The 16,554-nt window shown below is 37.2% G+C and overlaps 2 protein-coding genes and 1 non-coding gene across 6 annotated transcripts in view; 1 reads left to right on the top strand and 2 right to left on the bottom strand.

Moving 5' to 3' along the window:
• On the bottom strand, positions 1-10,934 carry LOC119477134 (microtubule-associated protein RP/EB family member 3-like). 4 transcript variants are annotated; one of them, XM_037751023.1, is made up of 10 exons: positions 10,834-10,934; positions 6,926-6,993; positions 6,042-6,191; positions 5,058-5,182; positions 4,813-4,958; positions 4,041-4,200; positions 3,882-3,923; positions 2,620-2,759; positions 1,361-1,504; positions 1-199 (listed from the first exon to the last, which is right to left on the bottom strand). In XM_037751023.1, coding segments are annotated over exons 3-10 (828 nt in total). In that variant the 5' UTR covers positions 6,044-6,191; positions 6,926-6,993; positions 10,834-10,934; the 3' UTR covers positions 1-130. The 4 variants fall into 4 exon arrangements, with proteins under 4 accessions (XP_037606951.1, XP_037606952.1, XP_037606954.1 ...); XM_037751024.1 differs by having other exon boundaries at positions 6,042-6,161; XM_037751026.1 differs by lacking the exon at positions 3,882-3,923.
• Positions 6,085-6,167, top strand: trnal-cag. The gene has a single exon. It is a non-coding gene; the product is annotated as a tRNA-Leu (tRNA).
• A 2,030-nt stretch (positions 10,935-12,964) lies between the features above and the next one.
• Positions 12,965-16,554, bottom strand: part of LOC119476905 (dihydropyrimidinase-related protein 5-like) — a 28,623-nt gene continuing 25,033 nt past the window's right edge. The window contains exons 14-16 of the mRNA XM_037750555.1: positions 15,712-15,889; positions 15,542-15,623; positions 12,965-13,285 (exon numbers count right to left, since the gene is read on the bottom strand). Of these exons, the coding sequence (XP_037606483.1) occupies positions 13,282-13,285; positions 15,542-15,623; positions 15,712-15,889 (264 nt within the window). The 3' untranslated portion in view covers positions 12,965-13,281. The remainder of the gene's footprint in view (positions 13,286-15,541; positions 15,624-15,711; positions 15,890-16,554) is intronic.

Below are 16,554 nucleotides of genomic sequence, written 5' to 3'. Positions count from 1 at the left end.
ACAGGTAAGGGGATAAATTTTATAAAAAAATAAAATAAAAGGGGAAAAAAGAGGGGGTTATGACAATAATGGTCAGGTAGGTTAAAAGGTGAGAGGTGGGGGAGAGCATGATGAAGAGAGGAAGAACAGTTCAGAACTCCTCCTGCTCTCCTTGTGCTCCTTCGTCAATTTCTCCGTCTTCTGGTGGTGCAAATCCATCCTGCAAAAGAAGACTGAGGTCAGTGTACGTCAGCGCATCAACCGGGTCTGAGAATTGACGCCAATGTAGAAGTGCCTTAAACTTCTTTCTAATAGCCAGCAGAGGGCGACTCCTCTGGTTGCAAAAAGAAGTCTGATTTCATAGAAGTCTATGAGAAAATGACCCGTACTCCTCAATTGATTTATTACCTCAGTAAACATTGTAAACATGAGTTTATGGTCTCAATGGCTAGTTTCAAGTCTTCTTCAATACAGCATGATATTCATTTAGTAAATTATGGTCCCATTTAGAGTCAAATAGACCATAAAGCAGGAGCTGCTTTAAGGCGTGTCTATCTTGTGATTGACAGGTCGCTACCACGGCATTGTCCGGTCTGGGAGTTGTCCGTGTCTTACAACTTCAACCCTTTCAGTGTGTTTTCAGTTCATGAAAGTTAATTGTACCATTCTTTGTCACCTAAAAATGTCTTATCAAGCGTTCGGTTGTACTTAGCTCCGCCCTCTCGTGTCACTTCTGGTTGCAAAAAACCAAGATGACGGCAGCCAAAATGCCAAACTCAAGGCTTCAAAACGGCAGTCTATACTGAGTTTGTGTTTTGTGTGGCTGTGTTTTGTGAGAGTCTCTTGATAGAATCTTTGTGACTAATTTAGGTGCCTCTCTCTCTGACTGGCTCAAATTGAGGGTTCAGTCTGGGGTGTGTCTGCTACTGACTGGTCCATCAAATTGACACAATTGACACACACACTGAATTGACTGCAGGTTGAGCGGCCGAAGTTTAGAATATTCATTGTTGATTACTACCGAAGCTCCGGAGCCTAAAAAATGGTACTCGGGACAGCCCCAGCAGTACGTATTTCCGCCCACATAGTTGTATGTGGATTGAAAACGCAATTGCATTTACACTTGTGCTCAATGCGATCACAATGCGTCCCTGACCACCTCCGGAAGCGGTTTGGCTAATCGGATCACAATTTGTCCTTAATGCGTTTTGGGTGCATTTCCACCTGTACTTCCATGTGGTCAAGCACTATCCGATTGGAATCCAATCAACCAAAAACATTTTAATGCCAGGTGTAAAGGGGGTCTAAGTAAACACTGTAAAAGTGTAAAATCTTCTGTCCTGACGCATGTGCTCCATGTGAGTGATCTGACTGTATTTACCTCTGTAGCGTACAGTACATCCATTATTTTGCAGAGGACTGGGTTGTCGTTGTCCTGGCAGAGTAGCTCAATGTCTCTGAGCTTTCCAAAGTAGAAGTCCCTCTCCTTCTCCAGTCCATCTATAGTCAGCTTCATATCCAGCAGCTATGAGCAGAGAGAGGCAGGTCAAACAGCTTGTGGGTATGAGATAAATATATAACAAAAACAGCAGAAGGGTGAATACTATGAAATATGGGCACTCATCAAAACAGCACTGAAAAGTTTTTTAGGACAAACAACAGAAGGTAAAAAAGAATCTTTGTAAATGTTGTATTACAGCATCAAATAAAGCTTTAAATGTTCTTTGTTGATAGCTAATTAATTTATTCTATTAACAGACTTTAAAACGTTGTGTCAGTCCAGACAAAATGGGGCAGGCAAAGTGACCTTGTGTTGTTATTTCATTACAGGGGGCAGTGTTGGCCGACTGGGACCCATTCGGTATCGGTAGAAACTTCATGAACATTGAAGGGTACCATCATCAATCATACAATTTAAAGGGTAAAGTTAATGTAACGTTACGTCCACTAAAAGTGCTTGTTTTTGCCATTGACAGGCTCAGATTGTTATTATAAGTGTCTGACAACATTATGGAAAGGACCCCACAGGGAAATAAAATGTGTTTTCTTACCTTTCGCTTGATCCGGTCTGTTTGTTATTGTATCCAAGTCCTGCTCAAGGAGAAGTATGGCTGTGAAATCTGAATATCCGTATACTCTGGCTCGTCCACATTGTGGAAATCATCTAAATATTCAGCCATGACATTGAAATCATTTTAGATTACACTAAGTTACGCTTTCTGTACTCCAACACAACAAACTCTGACCGGCTGCCACTCGCGTTTCCACCATGGATGTATTCCACTACTCCACCGTTGTCTTCCAGCAACACGTCACCTCGTCAGATTTCAGACTTCTCCTTGAGCGAGACTCTTTCCATAATGTCAGACACTTATAACCACAATCAGAGCCTGTCATGTCAAAAACAAGCACTTTTAGTGGACGTAAATGACGGTGCCACCTTGCCCCAATAGCACCATATTGCAGGCCGTGAGAAGCTGCCGTCTACGGCACTCTCCCTCAATACTGGAGAATTTCCAGGTTGAAAAATACCAACGTTAATGTGAAACCTGCCCTGATATCTTGGTCTGGGTGCCATGATAGGAAACTACAGGGTGTTTCTGTTTTAGAAATGGCTGAACAGATCACAAGAGTCGGTACCTGCTGGTTGAGCTCTATGATCTCAGCGTCTCCTCCATTGCGGGTCATGGCAGCGGTCCTGCGGGCTGCTGGTGTGTTGATCTGCCTCTGAGGAGGGGGGGGGACAATCTTTGGTACTGTGGGAGACGTTCTCGTGGAGCCTGGAAGACAGAAACAGACACATGTTTACATATCGACACTTGTCTGGATGGATGAAGGCTGTGTTGTTTTCAGTCGGCTGTCAGTTGCCTGTGTGAGACTCAGATGCAGCGGTCTTTACTGGGTTTGTAATAGCTCATCATGCTTTACTTGCGTTTTATGTGTGTAAATGTGACCCAAAGCATCTTTTTATGCTTTAGGTCTCTCTTACTTTCATGTGTGTAAATACATGATTACATATTTGGCTGTAAGTTCTGTCAAACACTGCATAGAAGTACTGAGGCTGAACAGACGCAGTGAAGACACTGAAGAAGGACTTACAGCTATTGTTGTTGTGCTGCTGATCAGCTGCATTCGCTGCCTGTGGAGAAGTAAAATAACCTTAACCCTAACCTAAACCGACTTTTAACCTTAAAACCTAACAGCCAAATCCAAGCCGTCAGCAAGCCCCTTCAAGAGATGAGGACAAGCCAAATTATCCTCACTTTGCAAACGTTTCCTCAGCCTCAAGGCCTTAAAAACTGTAAAGGTGTGTTCAGACCAAACACAAAGTGGATTTTTGCCACTTATTTACATGCAGCAATTCCAAATATTGATCGGCCGATCAACAACTTGTGAGTAAAAGCAGGATATCTTGTGAAGTGTAAAAGGCTGCTTTTGGAGAGTCAATGTCCAGAAGTCTTGTGAAAATTGTGTAAAACTATAAAAAATATTTATTACACGGCTGTGTTGAATACTCAATTCGTATTGGTCAATCACAGCGTTCTGCGGTCTGTAATTTCTGTATAACAGACCATTGCTATGTACAACAGACCGTTGTCTGTTTATGTTGGACTCTGGCGGACCGTTTTTGTGTCAAAATATTGATTTCTAAAGTAAGTAGCCGTGTAATAAGCGGGATAATGTACAGCGAGCCGGTCATTGTTGTGAAAGAATCCCCGCTCGCTGTACATTATCCCTTACATATTATGCTTGTTCAAAATTGTGTAGCTGCTAATACTGTCTACAACCAGACAAAATAGACAAATCCATAAACCAAGTAACTCACAGTTTCAATGAAGGTAAGACACTCTGCAAGCATTGACAAGCACACACACACACATGATGTTATGATGAGATGTTACCTGCGTTAGAGGGTCTTTTAGGTTTGTGGAGAATGGGTTCACCTGGGTTAGAGTGAGGATGTGTTTGCATGAAGAGGTGAGAGCGATGAAATGAAGCCTTTGAGTTCACACACACAGATGATCACTGATAGTAACAAGTGAAGTGTGTATTGTTTGTACCTGGGTTGGGTGGAGGCGGCGTTCCCTCCTGGCCCTGCCGCGACATTAGAGGGTCGTATTCTTTCCCGTCATAGTTGGCATCGAAAAATTTCTTAAACCACTGAAGGAACTCAAAGTTGTCCTGAAACTTCCCCTTCACCAGCCGCTCCACAGGGATGATCTGATAGAGAGAGAGGAGAGAAAGGAGGTGTTGATATATGTAATGTTTTTAAACAGAAGAGGAGACGACCCCTGGTTACGGATCTAAAAGAAATGCTAATCTGTGGCATGGCAGAAAAAGACACTGCAATGGGGACAGTTTGTGATCAAAGGGTGACTATAAGAAACTGGAAAAGCCAGGTGTGTCTCTCTCTCCCCTCCCAAACAAAGAACAATTGAATCTCACTCAGTTGTCCCTCCTGGCTGGTGGCCCCGTGTAAGATGCCGACCATGTAATCACAACAACCTCTGTTTAAGTGACCATTGTTGCATGTCTAACTACCCTTATTTCTGTCAAAATAAAGGCAGAAATATCTAAGAAATAATTAAAATAAGAAAATATCGTTTCAACTATATGAAAAGAAACTAAAAACAATAGAATGCAGTATGCAGTATATGCGGTTAGAGGTATCTTTGAACAGAGATGTATCTTATGTCAACTTACATATTTCAACAACTCTGTTAACTCAAATCTAGTCTGAATGTGTGCATATTTAAGAGTGTGTGTTTGTGTGTGTGTGTGTGTGTGTGTGTGTGTGTGTGTGTGTGTGTGTGTGTGTGTGTGTGCTCTCACCTTGTCCACATTCATTCTCTTGAATGAAGCCTGTAAAACCTTGAAGTTGTGGATATATTCATGCTCCAGTTTAGCGTTGAACTTCACTTTCTTCATTAATATGCACCCTGGAAACAGCATGTCCATGAGCTGACAGTAAGCACCACCTACAGTAGGAGGAAAAACACAGATTTACTTTTAAAGCTTAATATACACTTTGAAATTAATTACAAGCTCGACATTTTGTTAAATAAGTGTGTATTTACCTGTACAGAGCTGCTCGATCTTTGTGTGTGTGAGCTGCAGAGAGTCGTTGACCCACGCCAACATGTCATGACGACTCAGGTTCTCTATGGTCATAGAGGTGGAGTAGACATTCACCGCCATCCTCCTGATTCACAATAAGACACACAGATATCACATGAAACAGTTGAATGACTGATTTCTGAAGACTGATAAATACTTATAGTCTACGGCTTGATTAATGTATGCAACTATATTTGTAAACTAAACTTAAAGTGAAAATTCATCAACTTTTATGTGGATGTCCAATCAGTGTTGATGGTAAATGTAGTCAATTGAAGCAATACATTTCTCAGTGCATGCTATATTGACAGAGAAAGCTAAGTTTGCAGCTGCAAAATCTGTTGACCTTACTGCATCCAGCGCTGTCATTTGTCACATGCTCTAGCTCAGAAACAGAACTTCCTTCTCTTCACTTGTATTGCAAACTAGCAATGTTTCCAACAGTGAAAATATGACTGTAGAGGATGTTATGGACGAGGACACATTTTACAGTGTTTTGGCTGACTCGGATATTCAGCCGTATTTATTTGAGCCAGAAGAAATGCAGCGGAGAGAGGCCGAGGCTGCATTAGCCGTGCAAGAGGATTTGGCCGACGGGGACCCTGGGTGTCAGAGGCTCGCATGTAATGCATCCTGGTACATGTAGGCACTGCCGGCACGGCCCCACGAGCAGGAGAACTCAGCTTTCTCTGTCAATATAGCATGCATGGAGCAATATAATGCGGTAATCAACTACATTTACTATCAACACTGGACATCCTCATAAAAGGTGGTGAATTTTCCCTTTAACTATACATAAACAGCCATAATGGTGAAAACAAAATGTTTTGAATGTTTGTTGATTCTTTCAAATTTGTTATTTGATCATTCTGTTACATTTGTTGTTATATTTGTTGGCATATTTGTGCTGCCTATATGTCTCCATCTTCAAGTAGTAGCCTTACATATTTTGGATCTGTTGATGTTGTAAATAGAAGCAGCTCAGATGTCAGGATGGCCGAGCGGTCTAAGGCGCTGCGTTCAGGTCGCAGTCTCCTCTGGAGGCGTGGGTTCGAATCCCACTTCTGACAACAACTTTGTTTAGATTTCGATAACTAAATAAATATGTAATTAAATATAGCAAAAAGCAATATTAAAATTAAATGTAACCATTAATTAATTGATACAATGTGACATTAATTGATATTCAGAAATGTATTAAGAAAAGAATACAGAAATAATATTTGGGGAAATAAATAAGGGGTGAAATGCAAATGGAAAATCCTGCAGAAATAACTAAAGAAATAAATGCATGAATACATAAGTAAATATATACATTTAAAAATAAATATAAAATAAATAAAAAATAAAAGCAAAATAAAAAATTAATGCACAAATAAATACATAAAAAAAGAATACATGAATAAATAAAAAAGAAAATTAATAATGGAATTAATACAAAGATAAATGCATATTTTTCAATTCGTTTTTATTTTATTTTAGTTTAGTTTTAGTTGGTTTTCAGAGTGCGCCTGCTAGTTTAGTTTACTTTCAGACAGTTTTTCCAGAAAGGTTTAGTTTTAGTTTTTATATATTTAGTTAGTTACAGTAGTTTTAGTTTTTTTAGGGCCAGAGATAATGTCTCAGCTACATATACAGTACATACAAAATACAGGATTTAGTTTTTATTTAGTTTCAGTTTACTAAAAACATTTTTCACTGCTTATTTTCATTTTAGTTTCAGTTTTAGTTTACTATAATAACCCAGTTAATAAGTATGTGAAATGACGTACTTCATGGCCAGGCAAAAAAAACAAAAAAAACAAAGACACACACACACTTTACTCACCTGCGCCGAGTGTGTGTTTGGTGTGAACTGTTCAAATGAGGTTGTGGTGGACCACCTTACAGAAAGACCTGCAGACAGAAACCAGCATCATGTGAGATATTAGTGATGCTACCGTTCATACTGCACCTTGAAGATAATCAATTTATCAAGTTATTTTACTGGCAATTCTAAAAAATTGAATCTTGTCTTTATATATCCCCTTTAAGCATAACTTCCTCTACACCTGAATGGTCAGAGTGGTTTAGTGTCATGCACAAGAGCTCCCCCACATGTTTACAAAGAGAAACACCAGAGAAAAAACTAGAAGCCAGTCACTAGTTCACTCACTAGTTCACTCACTAGGTCACTAATCTCTGCTTCAGTTAATCCTTTTAGCCCAGGTCGAACATGTTGTACACCAACATGGTGCACGGAGGCCAGCAAGAGGCATAAAAACCAGTACGGCTACGATTCATCACACTGGCAGCTCGAGATAAGGACGAATCCAACAATAACAAAGCATTTCCTGTGAACTGACAGCATTCAAATTGTCCACCAGGCAAATGCTTCTGATTTGGTTGTAGCTGCCAGTTATGCCACAGTGTCCTTTTAGCCCACAAATCTGCTTTGACTAATTCACAGGCATGGTCTGAAATTAAGATTTTTCCTCACCTTCCACTGTGGCAGTGGTACCAGAAACTAGAAATATGGACTATATCATGTAACTTTAATCCCTGACTATTTTAAATTTAGGAATTGCTTTTAAAAAAATAATATTTCTTAATATAAAGAAAACATATCTGCCATGGTGGCAGGTGACCTGAAATGTTTACCTGCCACAGCCAACATTTACCCTGTATTTGGCAGGTGGTAGGTGCTAATTTCATTCCCTGTTTGTAGGTTTGAAATTACAAACTTATCACTAAAGGTGTGTTTATTTAATATAAGAGTTTATTTAGCTCCCCGACTGTCTCGTCCACATATGAAGCAAACTGCACACACATTTATACAAAAAACTATCTGATCACTAAGACCTCTTTACTACAACCAATAGATACTAGCTGTTGACTTACATTTTCATAAAATAGATAACGGTATGGGGTGAAACAATTGTTGACAGGAAATTGTTTTTGGAAAATTCAATTTTGATAACAGTTTTGTTTTTTTTCCAAAAACAAAAACGACAAAAATATGCTGTTCCAGCTTCGATAATGTGAAGATTTCCTGCCCTAGTTTGTCTTAAATTACAAATAAAATGAATTTATTTGGGTTTTGAAATGTTGCTCGGACAAAACAAGACGTTGAACACATCACTGAGGACTCTCTGAAGGGAATTTTCTTTGTTTGTTAAAGACCAAACAATTAATATTGATAATGAAAACAATCATTAGTTGCAGCCATCGTTTTAAGAACAGTGGCTTACATAGACAAACAACACCTGCTTAGTGAGTCAGTGATTTATAATAAGATGGATGATTAGACCTGAATGTAAGAGTGTAACCCTAAACCTGGACTTTCACAACTTACAGATACTGTTTCCAGAACATTCCCCAGATCTTCAACACATCACAGCACTTGTTTTTGCATCTGACCCTTTACTATAGTACAGGTCTGTAGTAATAATAACAACATGTAATTCCTAAAATCTTTCTCTTTCCTCACGTTCCCACTGCCGAATTAAGATTGAAAAAAATAAAAAAATAAAGTGTATTAAATTCAAATTTATTTTAAGGGGCTATTATTTGACACTACATCTACATTGAAACTGTCAGTGCTGATTATTTTGGTGAAGTTCATTTTAAGGGATATGTACAACAAAAGTCTTAGTCTAAAATTATTAAAATAATAATAATATTAAAAATGATGGTTATTACTTTGTTTTAGATAGTTTTGGAAACTCATACCTGCTTTTGCATCTTAACCGGACATTGTTTATTCTCTTTTATAGTATGCAACAGGTGTATTTGCCTGTTTATGTTGTTTGTAGTTTAATTATTATTGCAACAAGAGCTGAAACAATTAATATTTTAGCCAATTGTCAGATAATGTCTTAGCAACTATTTTGATAATCGAATCAATTTACTGCTGACGTCATTTTTAAGTGAAAATGCCAAAAGAATATACAGTTTCAGCTTCTCAAATGTGAATGGTTTCTGTGAGATTAAACTGAATATCGTTACATTTTATTGACAAAACGATCAAAAATCAAGTAGATAACAGCCAGATTAATCAATGATGAAAATAATCCGGAGCTGCAACTGTAAATGGGGTCAAAATACATATTTGTGATCTAAATACTATAGCTAGAGTCGAGTCACCGTTTTGATAACAGTTGCTATCAAAAGATGTAGTATGTGATAAAGGATGATAACAAAGTTTAATTGGGGCCACAGAATCTGATGAGTCACAGAATGTGGTGCAACACCGGCAACAGCAAAACATTAGCATACTTCTCAGCAGTATACTGCTGCCATACAACAGTATTAACAGAGTATAAAGCTGTTAAATGAGCAGAACAGGCGAACAGACACACTTCTGCACATATATACAACAGAAGCTCCAGAATTATAATGTAAGTCAGGGACATAATAAAACATTAATTTAAAGAATTATTTTTAAAAAGAGTTGATAAAACATCATATGTGCTCTTCCAGAAAAAAAGCAGTTTTTTGTCGAGCTTGTTAAGGATACATAGACGTTTTCCACATTAATTGGGCACATTGTTTGTCCTCATTTATTGTTTTAGTCTTGTAACAATCACACTGGTTTACTACCTCATTTTTAAAACAATAATGGTAACTTGCACACTTTGCTAATGTATATAGTATGCTATTCTGATTCTATGTTCTTATTTTATATATTTTTTAAGCTAGTTGTAGTAGTCTGGTATATTTATAGCATATTCTAATATATTCTTTATATTGTGTATGGTATAGATATTATCTCTAGTGTTGATATGTATATTTACAGTTGCCTGTACATTGCCTTTATAACCTGTTGCAACCTGCACAATCATTTCCCAATTTGGGATCAATATAGTGCATCTATCTATCTATCTATTTATCTATCTATCTGTCTGTATATCTTTCTATGAGGATAGGATTTATCCAGAGGGAAATTGTTGTGCAGCAGTTGCAGAACAAAATATAAACAATGCCAAAAAGTATAAGCAAGGTTTAGATATAGATTATAAATTGCTCATATCTCAAGTTGCTCCTACATATGAAACATTTCAAGTACAGGTAAGTGTATAAAGTTAATTCATTATGTTCATTGATTGCCCCTATTATTGCACAATATGTCAAAAAAAAGTAATAATTGTACAACCAGGCAACAACCAGTAAAAGCCTCAGGTTGACAGCTACTTTATGATGTTTTATTATTATATTCCGCAGATATAATAATGTTATAAAAGTACGTCACAACATAATAAACCTCCTGAGTTAGTGAACATAACTTCACAGCCTGGTACTAGTCGGTTTCACGGGTCAACGTGAGTGTTTTGACAGTTGACGTTAACAGCCGTTACAGCCGTTACCACCGTTACCAACGTTACCACCGTTACAGTCGGTTAGAGCAGTTACTGTTACAGCTACTGTTGCTAGCTCCGAGCTAACACTGCTCGCATCAGTTAGGCTGGTTGTAGTTGAATTTAAAGACTTTATACCTAATTTAATGTCGATGTTTCGATGTTAACGAACTCAACATGAACCAAAGTGTAACTGCGACGAGACTTTCCTCTCTCCAGCCTGGTTACCCCCTCTGAAGGCCTTTAACATTAACACATTAATACAGTGAGAGAATATAACCGTCAGCGACGTCACCAGACTGTCTATCTATGTGACACGTAAATGAAACAAGCCGTCAAATGAACTGATTCAACACGTAAAGGAGCATTTTTTAAGTTAAGTTGAGTTACTATTACTCACTGAAGTGCGACAGCGTCCCTCTCAGCCGTCCGGTTGAGTCTGATGAGGCTTTTCTGTTGCTATATTAACCCTGGACTCTGTTGCTAACGCGAGACTCAGCTCTCCACGATAAGCCGCTGGGGGGAGTATGTGCGCGTGCGTAATGCAGTTGCAGGATTTTTGCATTACTTTTAGTGAAACTGGTGTCCCCATGAGCGGCCATGATGGAGAAAAGGCACGACTTGCTGTGGGGCCCATGTTTGGTGATTAACCTGAGCCATAGTGATGGTACAAGAAGTATTCAGATCCTTTAGTAAAAGTAAAAATACCAAAGTATAATAATAAAAAACAACTTAAAGTATAATAAAAAATAACAACTTAATAATAATAATAATAATAATAATAATTATATATATATATATATATTATTAATATTAAGTGTTTTTTTTATATTATTATTATTATTAAGTTATTTTTTATATTATTATTAAGTTGTTTATATATATATATATAATTATAATTATTATTATTATTATTATTATTAAGTTGTTATTTTTTATTATACTTTAAGTTGTTTTTTATTATTATACTTTGGTATTTCTACTTTTACTAAAGGATCTGAATACTTCTTGTACCACCATATATATATGATATATATATTTCATATATATATATATCATATATATTTCAAAATGTTTATATAATATGTAATTCAAAATGTTACTTCAGTAAAAGTACAAAAGTATCATCAGCAACATGTACTTTAAATCAGTGCTGTAATTTTGAGGTACTTTTGCATTACTTTTAGTGAAACCGGTGTCCTCCATGACACCATGATGGAGAAAAGGGCACGACTGCTGCGGGGCCCATGTTTGGTGATTAACCTGAGACATAGTGGTGGTTGAAGAAGTATTCAGATCCTTTAGTAAAAGTAGAACTATGGAAGTATAATAAAAAAAAAGTAATAATATATATATATATATGTATATATATATTTAAAAATGTATATATAATATATTATTCAAAATGTTACTTCAGTAAAAGTACAAAAGTATCATCATCAACATGTACTTTAAATCAGTGCTGTAATTTTGAGGTACTTATGCATTACTTTTAGTGAAACCGGTGTCCCCCATGACACCATGATGGAGAAAAGGGCACGACTGCTGCGGGGCCCATGTTTGGTGATTAACCTGAGGCATAGTGGTGGTTGAAGAAGTATTCAGATCCTTTAGTAAAAGTAGAAATATGGAAGTATAATAAAAAAAAACGTAATAATATATATATATATATATATATATATATAAAATATAAATATATGTATATATATATTCATTTTTAACAGTCTCTTCTGCACTATATTCACTTTTTTAGTAGTCCTGTTTTTAATAGACTGTTAAAAATGAGTATATATATATATACATACATATATATATATATATATATACTCATTTTTAACAATCTCTTATGCACTATATTCACTTTTTTAATAGTTGTGTATCACAGCTGTTACCCTGCACTATATTCAGTTTTAACAGTTTTCTTTATCTCCTTGTATTTTTATATCTGGTATATGTTTTTGTACTTTGTACTACTAACTTTTTTACTGCCTTTTTACTAACATGTTTTGCACTATGGAACTGTGATGCTGGAAACTTGAATTTCCCTCGGGATCAATAAAGTTACTATCTATCTATCTATCTCGCTCTCTCTCTCTCTCTCTCTATATATATATATATATAATATAATAATAATAAAAAATACTCCATTAGAAGTAAAAGTCCTGAATTCAAAATGTTACTTAAGTAAAAGTACAAAAGTATCATCAGCAGCATGTACTTAAAATCAGTGCTGTATTTTTGAGGTACTTTATTTACTTGAGTATTAACATCTCTGCTACTTTATACTTCTACTTCACTACATATTGTAATTTTTTTTCTATGTCAAAATTACACTTAAGTAAAATTCTTGAGTAAATCTACTACTTACTCAAGAGTCAGTATAAAGAGTTTTATATTGTCTCATTGTGCTCTTTTTCTGTTACATGTGTTAATTAATTGCTAAATTGTACTTTTGTTTTTACATAATACAACTGTGACCACAAATCTTTCGAGGCGTTTTAGGAACAAAAGGTGACACGTACGAATCAAGATGTTATTTTTCATCACTTTATTCCTTTGCCGTTAGTCGTGTGGTAAGAAACAAGCAGCCACGTACAGATTCAACAGGTTCACTGTCCAACACGACAAGAATCTACAAACACACACAGCCATCGACCAGTCACAGTGCCTTCAAAACAACAAAACCATCCAACAATAAAACAGCGTTGTTGTAGGTAAGAGTAAAAAAACAGCACCAGTTGTTGTGAGCCTGTGGAGAGATTTTCCTCTCCTCCGTCTCCACGTGGTGCTCTTCATGCATGGGTGAGGGGGTGTCGCACGGGTGATTCACATTGGCACATTTATTCTTTCAGCTAAAAAAACAAAAAACAAACAAACATCCTAAATATATAGATCACAGACGAGGAGACGTGGTCATGTATAAATATAATACTGATAGGCAGGAATGAGACATTATCAGGAGGTGAGAGGATCAGTGTTTTTTCTTCAGACTGTGCAGCTCAATCTTCCTGCTCTGTGGAGACTCGCTGCTCTCATAACAATAAATCCATTTTGATTTTCCCACAAACAGGAAGTTTACTTCCAAAATACGATCCCCGAGATGCTTCTGAAACTCAACAACGTAATATGATTTCTTGCGGTTACTTGTGGGCCCTCTATGCATAATCTGGGGGCCTCATTTATCAGCTGTGCGTACGGACAATTTTATATGTAAACTGTGCAAACACTAATTTTCAACGCAGAGAATCAGATATATTAGATTCTTTTTGTGCCTGATGAAACATTTAAAACTACTAATGTTCATGGGTGTGTAACAAGCCCTTAGTGGCAGATACATATACTACTATTAGGACGATTTAGGATTATCCAATCTTTTCAAGTGACAATGTCGTAGATCCTAAATGAAAGTCTTAAATGGACAAGCCACTTGCGAAAGTGCCAAATAAAATCTTCTGGTTTTGCTGAACCTTATTTAGCAACCTCGCCATCGCTGATTTTTGTCATTTACTTTCTAAATTGCAACATTTTTCCACAACAAATAGTCCTTCGAATAGTCAATAGTGCTTCATTAAAGCTGCATTAATGGCGACTTAATTAATCTACGTCCAATATTCACTCTCCTTCTAACTCTGTTTTGGTCTCTACCAGCCCCTGAGGGAAAACACCAGTCTCTTTAGCTGCTAAATGTTCCCTTTTCTTCGCTTGCTAGTTGCTAACTATGTCAGTCTGTCGTTTGGTGCTGGAAGGGCAGCGTACGATGAGTTTATCAGAGCTTTATTCCTGAAAACGGAGCAGCGAGAATGAACCGAAACAGTAAAGCTGTGTGCTATAAAAGCAAAACAATGGGATATATATTAAGTATATATCGCTTTTTCTTTATGTAAATGAGCCTGATCATGCTCATTTTAATTTAATTAAATCTTTCCTATGCCTACGGGCAGTTTATTACGCACAGATTTACACTTGTTTTATGCACATTTTGATAAATGAGGCCCCTGATGTTTGCAGTAGATCCTGTTTTCACTCAGAAAGTGATCTGAAAAGGCAGCGCACTCAACTTTATTGATGTAAACTACATCAAGGCTTATTCTTATGTTCTGTATTATCAGCAGCAAAGTAACAGAAAACTGTTTCTTCTTTTTAAATCACATACTCTTCACCCTTACTTTAAGAAACTGACTTCTCTTCAGTCTTCTAGCACTTTGCAAGGTCTATAGATACCATGTTTCCATGACAGACTACATTTATCTGTTGTGGGATCAGTATTGGGGTCAGTTGTGATCCGAGGTCAGCCCGCAGGTTGTATACTTGTGTAACTCGGTCTTTAGACCGTGCCACATTGCAGGTGAGGCAGGATGTTTCAGGGATATGTGAGTGTTGTTTCAGTCAGAGGCAGTGAAAACATAAGGATGACTCTATTTAGAGAGTGTAGCTGTAAAATCACACAGTGTTTGAAGCAGTTGGATTTCATCACCACACAGCACGGTTCACCCATTGGAAATAAAAACACTGTTAGAGGAGCCCCCGGTGCAGCAGGAAGCCGAGCACAGCGGGTGTTTAATCACAAACAGAATCCACACATATGAGTCTAAAGCTATGGTGTCTACAGTGTGCTGTATGCTTGTGAGTGAGTGTGACAGGGGTATAATAGATATTTCACTGAATCCAGTTCTACTATTTTTTAAATAATTCAGTCGACATCACTTTCAGTTCAAACCATCAAAAACTGTACTGGTTTTGATCTTTCACAGTTTAGTTTAGTTTGCGTTTGTTCGCGGGATACGAGCAGGGTGGTAATGAGCAGACTTTGTCAATGTTAGTATGATCAGCTTGAATTTGGCGAAACATTTTAAATTCATAGATAGCCCTTCACTCTCTCGTGTAATTATTCAGGTCAGTCGCTCCAATTAAGACACAAATTAGATTCGTAAAAGTCACTTTGGCAGATCACTGATCATCAGTTAAGTCTTCACCAATCACAGCTTCAATTTATTTTCCTCTCTTTTACTTTAATCCTGTGATTGAAAATCAGTGCAGTTTTCCTGGTTGCTCAAAATTTTACAAAACAAGGAGACTCGGACGGGTGAAGCTCCGGCAGCAGAGATTACCAGATGCCACTGGAGCGGCCGCCAGGAGGGGCCAGGATCCGGGCGGAGGACCTCTTCGGGATGTGGTCATCGACCTGAGACCCTGAGAAAAACATACAAAATCACCAATATTACAGTTATGAGCGTTTTTACTAAACAAGCACAATGCTTTTGGCTTTATTCCAGCCTACCTGACAGGCTAAAGGAGGACTCATGGAGGTCTCGGACTCCCTGGTGCCCGCGAGGAACGCCTTTGTCGGTCGCCTCTCCGTCTATGGGGCCCAAACCGAACTCCTTCTTTATAGTGTTTGCCACCTTGGCCACATCACCGGAGTAGGCATCCCTGTCAACTCCTTTATAAGCCTGAGTCTGAAGCAGAGAGGAAGGAGGTTAGAGGTTAAACGTTGAGAGTAAATATAGTACATACACACATAGATACATGCTTGGGATTTTTAACCATTTTTGATAAAAAAGTTCAACTAAAATTGGTTCTTAAATTGAAATCTCTTCATGAAGGAATGTGAACACAAACTTTATCATGTGGTGTTCTTGGCTAGAGAAGGTATTAAGTAATAGATACAATAATAACAGTCCTATTAATAACACTCTCATCATGAAGTGCAAATGGAAATGACAACATGTTTATTTGACCTGACAGTTATGGTTCTAATCTTAAGGAGCATCCTCAAGAAGAGGAATAAAGCTCATAGAGTTTGGCTTTTACAGTTTCTGACTGAAAATTATTCATATTTTTTAAAAGAAGCAGACTAGTATTAATTTCGCTAACGAAAACTATGACGAAATATGTTCATCAACTACCTTTTTTTCCATGAGTAAGACGAGACAATGACAAGACAGCAGCGATGCCATTAAACACTAAAAATGACATTTGACACAGGACTAAGACTAAATAAAAATGACTTTTCAGCAACTAAAACTGGACTAAAACTACAAAGGATAAAAAAGACTAAAATTAATACGCATTTTCATTTTAAGACTAAGAAGAAATCTCAAATACATGCCAAAATGAACAC

Source organism: Sebastes umbrosus, chromosome 18 (genome assembly GCF_015220745.1).
Source record: "Sebastes umbrosus isolate fSebUmb1 chromosome 18, fSebUmb1.pri, whole genome shotgun sequence".
In the NCBI taxonomy this organism is placed as follows: Eukaryota; Metazoa; Chordata; class Actinopteri; order Perciformes; family Sebastidae; genus Sebastes; species Sebastes umbrosus.
Note: the sequence above shows the minus strand (reverse complement) of the source record. Positions and strands in the feature narration are given on the sequence as shown.

Excerpts from the sequence above, each read along its gene's own strand:
- LOC119477134 (XM_037751023.1), bottom strand. Across the intron at positions 4,201-4,812 it reads AGAGAATGAATGTGGACAAG|ATCATCCCTGTGGAGCGGCT; the intron begins GTGAGAGCACAC and ends TCTCTCTATCAG. Across the intron at positions 3,924-4,040 it reads GCCGCCTCCACCCAACCCAG|GTGAACCCATTCTCCACAAA; the intron begins GTACAAACAATA and ends ACTCTAACCCAG.